General features: G+C 46.2%; 1 protein-coding gene across 1 annotated transcript; it reads left to right on the forward strand.

The window, feature by feature from the left end:
* The first annotated feature begins 699 nt into the window (after nt 1-699).
* On the forward strand, nt 700-9,042 carry LOC114602353 (protein NKG7-like). Its single transcript, XM_077932608.1, has 4 exons — nt 700-925; nt 4,159-4,308; nt 5,606-5,740; nt 7,899-9,042. The coding sequence occupies exons 1-4, from the start codon at nt 712-714 to the stop codon at nt 7,937-7,939; spliced, it is 540 nt and encodes a 179-aa protein (XP_077788734.1). The 5' UTR covers nt 700-711; the 3' UTR covers nt 7,940-9,042.
* The last annotated feature ends 1,671 nt before the right edge of the window (nt 9,043-10,713 follow it).

Consider the following 10,713-nt stretch of genomic DNA (forward strand, 5'->3'; position numbering starts at 1 on the left):
GTTCCAGACTTTTAAAAACGACCCCTAAAACAGCAATTTAACATGGATTTTATTATCTAACAAAACCATTGATCCATAAAATGAAAGCAATAATCAATGTACTGCAGACACACAATCAGTTAATCCATTAGTAGCTGAACTGGGTTCCACCGTCACAAAAACAAAACAAAAAGAGCAGCAAAAACGCAAAATAAACAGCGAACACAGACAGACCTCAGCGTAACACTCAAAACGTGTGGCACTCAAAATGGACCGCATTCAGCTTCCAGAAAAAGTTCGCAAACCGAAACACATACGTCCGGGTTTGCAGTGTTTGGTTTCCAAGTTGTTTGAGTACCAAAGCGCTTGAGAACCAAGGTACCAACTGTAGAAACGTTTTGTGCTCTCCAGCGCCATCTGGTGTTGCATGTTTATAACACAATGAAATCGCTGTTTTCTGACTAATGTAGCTGAGTCCCTGGTTTTCCCCCAAGAGTTCTTTTTTCAGCAACCTAAATTGCAGGGTGGGTGGAGTTCTATAGCCCTTGCTGTGTTGGGAAAGGGAAATCCCTACTGATCTACTCAAACTCACCCAGAAATGTATCCATCACTCCTTATCTACCTTCTGCCCCAACCATGTCCGACTGCCCCTTTCTTTTGCCTTGCACCTTTTCACATCCCTGATGGTAGTGTTTCCTCTCCTGTCCTCCACGCAGCAGGCCCACTTCCACGATGTCCTTAAGAGTGCTAGCACGCCTCGATCTCTTGATGGAACCGCTGAGGATCAGCAGCGCCATCTGCTCTGCTGGAAGCTTGCTGTTGGAGTTTATTTCCCTGAGTACTCCCTACTGGGTACTGCAAAGTACCAAAAAAGGCCTGGTACACAGTGGCCTCTGGACTATCTGCGTAGGTCCAGATTGCACCATGTATTGGTTCAATCTACTCGGTAAGGTCTTTCCCACTTCTGTATCTTTCTATAAAATGTAAGCATGTCAAAACTGGGTTTCCAAGTATCTGGACCTGCCTTTAAGTTAGGAATAGACAGCGACGTTTCCACTCAATGTACAGGCCTCCAGATTCTGCTATATATAAGCAGTACAACACAACAATGGACAAGAAATAATGGCATGTATGATTGCTCAGGTAGTATCAACACATAGGGCTATGGCAGGGTTTACCAGGTCAGGAACGTCCTAAACCCTGAGATTTCAGAGCTCAAACCTGAGACCTAGTCTGAATATATATATATATAGACACACAGAACGCCATCACCAATCAACCACACCAGACCCAAACCCAGACCCTCTCCACAGATAAATTACAGACACCATCCAGTAGCCAAACCATGGTGGCACCTCCGGATGCTGCACCCCCCTGCAATCCCTACACAGATCTGGCTGGCACAGGCCACAAAACCACAGCTCGCCCCTATACACGAAGCCAAGCCAGAGCACAACTAAATGTAGTACACCCATCTTCTCAGAAAAACTCTTCACAAAGTTCAAGAGGTCAAGACACAAAGGCTTTAGCAACTAATCCACACCTAATGACCCACCTAAGTGGTACTCAGGATATCACTCAAGAAATCACTCAAGATATCCCTCAAGCAATTAAGGAACAAAAGAAGAAAAGGCACACTAGCCTGGGAACTTCCTCTCTGCCCAGAACATAGGAGGCCACACCTCCTCAACAGTATTTATAGGAACTCAAACACTGAGATCCTGCTCTGTTCCAGTAACAAGAAGCCGAAAGCACCAGCCTGAAGATGACGAGTGAGACCTCGTCGAAACGTCGCCTAGACACCCCAACTTTTACACGGGAAGATACCCGAGGACACCAAAACCTGCATATATATATATATATATATATATATATATATATATATACGCACTGTGAAAATGCTTTTTTAAAAAAATGTTTAAATATATATATATTGAATTTCCCATAAGCTCACCATCACCATCTAGTGTCACATTTGTACAATGCACATAAAACATTCTATTTGCAGAGGTGTCCCATTGGTGATGTCATGGGGTGATCCCTATGATGTCATTAAACATTAACCACAGTCACTGAGACCATTTGCAAAGATGAAGCTTAATTGCGAGAGGGAAGGAGGGAAGGGAGGGGGGCAGGATGCAGTGTCCTTCTTCTTCTTCTTCTTCTTCTTCTTCTTCTTCTTCTTCTTCTTCTTCTTCTTCTTCTTTGCTTTCACTGACCTGGTGACTTGTGCTCTCCACCTGTGACTTGGAGGAGGGAAAGCAAACCTGAAGACTCCAGCTCAACCCTAGAGGTCTAGTACCCCTAGCTGCAGCAATGGGGAGTAGAACTCAAAAAAAGAGTCTTAAAGATGCCCATATTTCACACATTAAAAGAGGCAGAGTGTTATGAAGATATTTTGAAATAGTGTAAGAAATAAAGGCCTCCACCATATGACATAGAAATGGATTTTCCAGTTGATCGGAGACCCTCAAATTATACATCATTTCTCTCCAGCAATTGCCAGATTCCAACAGGAGTGCCAGCTTGGCCCCATGACTGTGGCTGTCTGGGGCCGTGGGTGCCATGCAGTGTGCATGGCCCTGGCACCAAAATTTGTGGATGCCCGGCCCCTTCATGGGGAATTTTGTGGGTTCTCGGGTATGCAGGGAGCCAGTACCTATGGATTCCAAATGTTCTCGTACCATACTGATAGCTGCCGCATCTTCCACCTTTGTGCAAAAGATATAGTTAGTTAAGGGTACTTTCTGGGAGCCGTAGTTCTGTGGCACTTAAACTACAGTGCCCAGAATTCTTTGGGGAAAGTCATGGGCTTGAAATATGTGGCGTGTACCCAGCCTTGATGGCCTCCGAAATCCCACCAGCGCTAGGATTCTACGAACAGAACGACCATGTTGTGAGTCATGGATGACACCCACACCATATGTTTAAAGAGCATGGCTTCCTCTAAAGAATCCTGGGAACTGTAGTGAGCGGTAAAACTACAGTTCCCAGAATTCTTTGGAGGAAGCCATGTACCCCCAAAGTGCTGCTTCTACCAGTTAATGTTACAGAAGTGACATCAAGTTTGTCAAAACGTTTGACTTTAAAGGGGGGGGGGGTAAGACACATTTGTGGAGGGTGTAGCTGACAAGAGCTACGCGTCATGATGACGGCATTCAAACCTCCAAGATCAGAAGGTGCATGTCTTTGAATACCAGTCCCTGGGGAACAGCAGTTGGACAGGGTCATTGTGCTCACATCCTGACTACGGACTTCCTATGCTGTGCACCCGGGAGCAGGGCTAGCCACCCACGGGGGCGGGGTGAGCATCCCAGGGGGGTGGGGGGGTGATGTCACCTCCCTCAGGGATGACACCCCGGGGCGGTCCTACACACGAGTAGGAGTCTGGCAGAGACACATGCCTGACCAGCATGTTCTCTCCCTCCTGGTCATTCGTTTGGGAGATTCAAAATCTTTCTCCAGCCCGAACATCACAGCAACTGATACCTTAGAGGCATTAGCACACTTCAGGATCAGCAGAGTATAGGCAGTCAGCATACAGACTCAGTAGCGCAGTAGCGTTTATTTACATATACACACTCGGAGCATCGTAACTCAGCTGCTTCCTCTTCAGCATCAGACAGCAAAGAGAAAGGACAAAGGACAAACGTCCTACATCACGGAAATTCGGTAATACAAACATCCTGTCTCCATGACTTCCCACAATGTGGAATGAAAACATACACAGTCATTTGATAAGAACAATCCCATGACTGCAGCACGGGAAAAGAATCCTAACACTAGGCACCCGTGCGGGCAGGGCAAGCGTCCCAGGAGGGCGGGGCAGTGATGTTACCCCCCCCCTCAGGGATAACACCCAGGGCGGACCGCATCCACTGCACCCCCCTTTCTCCGCCAGTGTCCATAGGGACTGCGGCAAAGAGGATGCTGGTCTAGATAGGCCATTGGTTTGATCCAACAAGACTCCTCTTAAATTCTTACGTTAATTTTCTTCTTTAAGCTGGGAGCAAGAATGGGTTGCCTCGACCGCTAGCCTACTCAGAGTAGACCCACTAAAATTCATGGACATGACTAACTCAGGTGCGCTGATTTCGGTGGCACTACTTTGTCGGCGACCACCCAGTCACTCTACCTGGAATCCTTGCCCTTCCTAACACTTCCTTTTCTGAACCGCAGCCATACATATCCACTTCACCCGAGCCTTCCTGGTGATTGCATGTTTCTGCAGCTTCTTTTCTCTGTTGTGCGTCTGCATCTCGTTTGAACGTGACCTGCTATTCAACATATCCGTGCTGAGAGCCGCCGTCACCTTCAGCCTCGTTTCAGGTAACCCCAATGCGGGTTCTTTTCCCAGAAGGGCCCATGTGGCTCACTGGTAGAGCACCTGCTTTGCATACAGAAGCTCCCAGGTTCAATCCCCACCATCTCCATTAGAGTTGAGAAAGAAGACTCCTTTCCTGGGAATCCCAAAGAGCTGCTGTTAGCTAGTCAGGATTCTTCAACCTTGAGTCCCTAGATCCATCATTGACCATTGACAAAGCTGCCTGGGTAGGACAGGATTTGTTGTAGGCCAACAATACCTGGGGACCCAAGAATGAAGACTCCTGTCCTGAAACCCTGGCCTACCTGGTGGCAAATATGTCAAATCCCCAGTCCCCACAGGTCCAAAGTCCAAACCGAAGCACAGTCCCACAGAGATCCTGGAGCACCCAAGCTGTGGTCCATCAACAATGGACAGTGGAGTAGACACAGCACCTCAGCTCCACTGCCATTTTATGCCTTGCATGCTGATTGCGGCATTTGGGTTTGGCAAGGCATGGGATCCTCACCTGTTCCAAGCCTACGCCAGCTGAGGAATCGCCCACCTCCTCCCAGAGCTAGCGAGCCCCACCTGGCCAGCTAGGGAGCTGGGCTGTGGGCCCTTGCCTTCTTCAGTCTCCTGGAGTGCCCCACTCGCTGCTCCCTATGCCTCAGAGCCTGCCATGTTTGTGGAGACAGGGTCCCCTTTGGCTCTGGTGATGGGTTCTGTTGTTCCGGTTCCTGTCCACTGCCCTCCATCTCTTCGTCATCCTCTGTCACCCCAGGAGTGCTTCCTGCACCAACCTCACCTTCCACATCCCCAGCTTGCCCTGGTGTGTGCCAGTTCTGGCTACACTAGGCAGAGGGCCTTCTTGGTAGTGGCGCCCGCCCTGTGAAATGCCCTCCCATCAGATGTCAAGGAAATAAACAACTACTTGACTTTTAGAAAACATCTGAAGGCAGCCCTGTTTAGGGAACTTTTCAATGTTTGATGTTTTATTGTATTTTTAATATTCTGTTGGAAACTGCCCAGAGTGGCTGGGGAGGCCCAGCCAGATGGGCGGGGCATAAGTTGTTGTTGTTGTTGTTGTTGTTGTTTTATTTATACACCCCTCGCCAGAATCTTCTTCAGGTAAATTCTTACCTTTATTTCCAGGCCTTTGATGGACTGTGAGCTGTGACTATTGGGCATGTGTGTTGGGGTTAGGTTGTTGTTGTTTTTTTGTATGTTAGTGTTTTATATTATTTTCTTCCTATGCAATTATGTTGTTTTGCTTTTAATTTATATATCCTCATTTTTAAAATCTCCTTTTTTTGCCCCCAGCTCTCTTAATCTTGATTGGTATGGCGATATTTACATACGTGCAGAGGCACTCGCAACCTTACACCAATTATTCACTCGCATTCGGTTCGTCCTATGGCTTGGGCTGGGCTTCCGTTCCTATGCACCTCATTACAGGTGAGTCGAGCTTTGCACATGGGCCCCAAACATCTGCAGGTGTGGCCTTAGCCTTGTCACTTCTTAATGATGAGAGGGGGAAAGGCTAGAGTTGAGCCTAGAAATGGAGGAGAATCAGATGGCAGACATTCTGGGTGGTTTTGGTTCAGACTGCAAGGGAACAGTACCATTTTTGGATGAATCCCTCTCTATTTTTACAGTAGTATCTCTGGTTACATACGCTTCAGGTTACATACGCTTCAGGTTACATACGCTTCAGGTTACAGACTCCACTAACCCAGAAATAATGCTTCAGGTTAAGAACTTTGCTTCAGGATGAGAACAGAAATCTTGCTCCGGTGGTGCGGCAGCAGCAGGAGGCCCCATAAGCTAAAGTGGTGCTTCAGATTAAGAACAGTTTCAGGTTAAATACAGACCTCCGGAACGAATTAAGTACTTAACCTGAGGTACCACTGTAATTTAAAGAAAACCTCCCTGCAAGTTGGGACAGGGGATAAATTTGATTCAGTTCACATTAAAGGCAAAACTACCAATATCACACTTTCCAAACTAATATGAAAACGGAAACCCGGCCATCCTTCAAAATTCGCACTTCTCCAAATTTTGTGTTGCAGTTCTACAACCAATGTTTGCAAAAAATATATATGCATATGTTAAGGGAAAAGGTGCATCAAAACGACTATATTAGTGAAAGGAACATACAAAATTCACTTTCCAGTAGTACCTTGGTTCTCAAACTTAATTCGTTCCGGAGGTCTGTTCCAAAACCAATCGTTCCAAAACCAAGGTGCACTATCCCATAGAAAGTAATGCAAAATGGATTGGTCCATTCCAGACTTTTAAAAACAACACCTAAAACACCAATTCAACATGAATTTTACTATCTAACGAGACCATTGATTCATAAAATGAAAGCAATAAACAATGTACTGCAGTCACACAATCAATCAGTAGCTGAACTGGGTTCCACACAGTCACAAAAAACAAAAACAAAAAGAGCCGCAAAAACAAAATCACAAAATAAATAGCAAAAACCAGACAGACCTCAGCATAACACTCAAAATGGAAGTGTGGCACTCAAAAGAGAAGCGTTACACTCAAAATGGAGCACGTTCGGCTTCCAAAAAATGTTTGAAAACCGGAACACTTACTTCTGGGTTTGCAGTGTTTGAGTACCAAGGTGTTTGAGAACCAAGGTACCACTGTATTGGGGGGAAAGTGTTTGCAAAATTGTGTACATTAGCCCAAAGTGGGCACAACAATTTATTTAGTTGTGAAAAATTGCACTAAAAAGCTGAATGGTTTTAATGAGGTTTTTTTAAAAAAAGAAAAATTCAGATTGCTGCAGAAATGTAGAGAACTGAATTTAAAATTGACTAAGTCTGGCCCTTGCTCAGGGATCTCAGAGAACCGATGGGCTTATACAAACTCCTTTCTTTCACGTGTTAGTTTTTATTTATTTATTGGGTGTGAACATTTGCCAGACATTGCTCAGAGTTTCACACTCTGAGGTTCTTTCTCACGCTGCAGAGAATGGAGGAGTCAAGAGCAGGTGAGAGGATCTGAGTCTTACATGTCTTTGCAGTGAAGAGGAATAGGGATTGCCAAATATGTAGATTGTTATATCTATATTTATACTGGAAGGAGTAAAGAAAGGGGCAGCTGAGACAGTATTTCAAAAGCTAGCAAAAAAACCCAGCAATTCAGCTATAATCCTAAAAGAGAAAATTCTAATTTTCTAGTGGTAAAAATGAGGGTGGGGAGAGAGAGCTCAGAAAAGCGCACACCATGTGAACTCATAACACCAAACTAAGGGATGAAATCCAGAATTCGCTCCCACTCAGGTTGATAATTTGCTTCTCCTGGACTTTCTGATTGCCCAGGAAATGCATAATTTGTTTTGCAGCATGTCTGGGGAATGGGGGGGGGGGGACTTTAAGAAACGAGCTGTGCAGACTAGCTGAGGAGGGTTTCCCCCCACTCCTCTCTGCTCATCAAATGATCTGATGACCAGAGAAGCATGAGGAATTGGATTCCTATCAGGACCTGAGGTGTTTTGTATTTTAGGAGCTAAAATCTCTCTCTCTCTCTCTCTCTCTCTCTCTCTCTCTCTCTCTCTCTCTCTCTCTCCCCCCCCCTCCTGTTTTCTTCCACCTAGCTGTACTACAAATATTGAGTCACAAAACATCTACCTACTAGGTCTGGGGGCCCAGCTCTGCCACCGGGACCAGAAGAACTGCCAATAAGAGCATGGCTGCTCTCCTGTCATGAAATCTCAGATGTGGGATATTTCTCTGGGTTAAGTATAGCCATATTCTTGGTACCACGATGGAGTAGGACACAATGATAGAAAGTGCCTTTCTTGTCTCAGTGCAAATGTAATGGCCGGACCATGGTTTGACTTACATCAGTGGGCTTCTGGTTTGCCCCAGTTCCCATGAACAAACCATGGCTTGCCATGACATAACACTTTGGCAAACTGTGACTTACTCAAAGGATGGTTTGCCTCCACAATTCAGCTGGAAGCCAGGGGCTGACCTGCTTGTGTGAACCTGCTAGTTGTCCTGCATATCTTACTAGACCTTGACTTATCCACTCTTGAGATTAAAAAGGCTATTTTCAGTGCTAACTCATTGTGATGATTTCCCCTGCAAGTATAATGCTATATAAACAGAGTGTTGGACTTTGTCTGGGGAGACCCAAATTCAGATGCTTGGCTGCTGGGCGGCATGGGTTCAGCCACCATCTCTCAGCCTGACCTACCTCGCAAGATGGTTGTATGGGCCGAAAAAGCAGGGAGGAGAAACACGCCTCCGTAGAGAATGACCCAGATAAACAAAACAAACCAACAAAACCGACGTGATAAATAAAGTGCATTGCTTCACCCCTCATTTGGTTTGCTTCCTTTTTGGCATGTCTACACTGCAGAAGATGGACTGAAGAAATGTGAACATTTTTGGAGCTTTAGTGATGGTATGAAAAACGTTCTCACTGCATTCAGTACAACTGCACTGTTTTCTGTACTGGAGTAAGTTTTGGTAAAGCGTGTTCTCCAATAAATGAGAGCACGTGTTGCGGTGTGGGCCGCCAGGCCAGGCCTCTTGTTGCCAGGCAGGTTAATAGTTGTTGCCTGGCACTATGATTGGGTAACCGGATTGCTGGGGCAAATTGTATGTTGCAAATTGGGTGGGTGGGACCATAGTCTTTAAATATTGGTGCACTCTGGTTTCTCTTTCTCTTTGCAGAGTGCATCGGACCACCCGCCCACCCGCCCTCTTTCCGGTTGACCTTGCTTTGCCTGTCATGGGGTCGTCTGCTTTGGAGCAGGGGCCTAGTAGGAATTTGCCATTTGGTGATTGGCTGTGCCATTTGGTTTTGCCTACTACTCAGCAATTCGTCACAACTTGTAAGGTTGTGGTTAGGCATTGGTTATAATATGCTGGTGGTGGAGGGGTCAGGATAGGCTGTGCCTGCCCCTCCAATTGCGCTGAAGGGAATTCTGTTAAAGGAATCCTGGGGCTTGCCACGATTTCGTCCAATCCCTGTCATGGGACCAGGGCAGGCCAATCCCTGTCATAGGAATCCCTGTCATGGGACCAGGGCCGGCAAGCTTTCGGGGAGCTGCTGGGGTGAGCGGCGTGGGTCCGACGCTTAGCTCAAATGACCCCCAGTTTGACTTTCTCTTCTACTGGCTACCGATCGGACCTCGTGATGTCAGTTCTGTCCCAGGCGGGGGGACAGATAGTCATAACCAATGTCTAAACAACCACTCACTGATTTTGTATTTTAATAAAGTTGTGGCCAAAATAGTGCCCAAAAACCAAAACAAAAATTACATGTTATGTGTGAAGTTATTTGAGGGGTGGCCTGGGGACCTACACACGCAATCTGCAAGGACCCGGTAAAACACTGACCATGGAGGGAGTCTATTGGCTATTGCCTGTGCTGTCTTGTGATTTAATCTCACTTTCACACTATCACTGGGTGTTAAGAGGCACGGTGCCCCTTATGCCTTGCCCCAAAGGAGGAAATGCACCACTGAAAGAAAGAGGACCAAAGTAGCTTACCTGTGAAGCAACAGTTCTGACATGTAGCACTGTTACTTCCCTTGATAATTCCAGGTGTCAGGCAGGGGCAATACTGAGGCAACAGCAGCCTCCAAATAAATAGGTTTCTCCCTGCAAACAGCTATAGTCAAGGTCTCCGGGAGCTGTCTCAGTTTTCAAGCTTCTCAAAAGACTGGTGTTCTCCAGGTGCAGAAAATAAGAGTTCGGAAGGCTAAAGTTGGTATTCTGCTTTCAGCTGGCAAAAATCCCCTTATATTACATGCAGGTCCTGCTATCCAAATGCCTGTTATACAAAAATTCACTTATCCAAACATGTACCCTAACCTCGCTATACACAGCGCAGATTCAGATATCCAAATAGCTGGACCTGCATGTAGTACAATAAACAAATGAGCAGCCTTAAACCAGCCTTACTTTTTGATGTTTTGCTGGTTTGTGGCAGCTGTTTTGCCAGACACCATGTGGGGGAGGTGGGCTGGAGAGAGTGGACAAATAAGGGAGCATTTCAGAGGTTTCAGAGCATTTTCTGGGAGGTTTGTTTTTTGTCATTTGGGACTCAAAATTCCATGGCCGGGACCGCATTGGAAAATTTCCCATAGGACTCAATGGAAATTGTTGACTTGTTATGTGAACGCTCGCTTAACAAATGATTTCCTGAGAATGCATTGTGGTCAGATAGCAAGACCTGCATGTGCCATGTGGGGAGGGCCACCATTTGCTGTTCAGCCTCAGACAGCAGCATGTCATGGGCCAGCCCCAAATGCTTGGAAGGCAACATCTTCATCAATTTAAACGTAGGGCAAATGCCGCCTCTTAAAGCTAAGCATTGCAATGCAAGGCTTGTTGCTGTTTAGTTGTTTAGTCGTGTCCGACTGTTCGTGACCCCATGGACCAGAGCACAGCAGG

The sequence above is a fragment of the Podarcis muralis genome, chromosome 7 (assembly GCF_964188315.1).
Source record: "Podarcis muralis chromosome 7, rPodMur119.hap1.1, whole genome shotgun sequence".
Classification (NCBI taxonomy): Eukaryota; Metazoa; Chordata; class Lepidosauria; order Squamata; family Lacertidae; genus Podarcis; species Podarcis muralis.

Coding starts and splice junctions, on each gene's coding strand:
- LOC114602353 (XM_077932608.1), top strand. CDS start 712: ATGTCCTTAAGAGTGCTAGCACGCCTCGATCTCTTGATGGAACCGCTG. Junction 926..4,158: donor GTATTGGTTCAATCTACTCG/GTAAGGTCTTTC, acceptor TCTGAACCGCAG/CCATACATATCCACTTCACC. Junction 4,309..5,605: donor CACCTTCAGCCTCGTTTCAG/GTAACCCCAATG, acceptor TTTTGCCCCCAG/CTCTCTTAATCTTGATTGGT.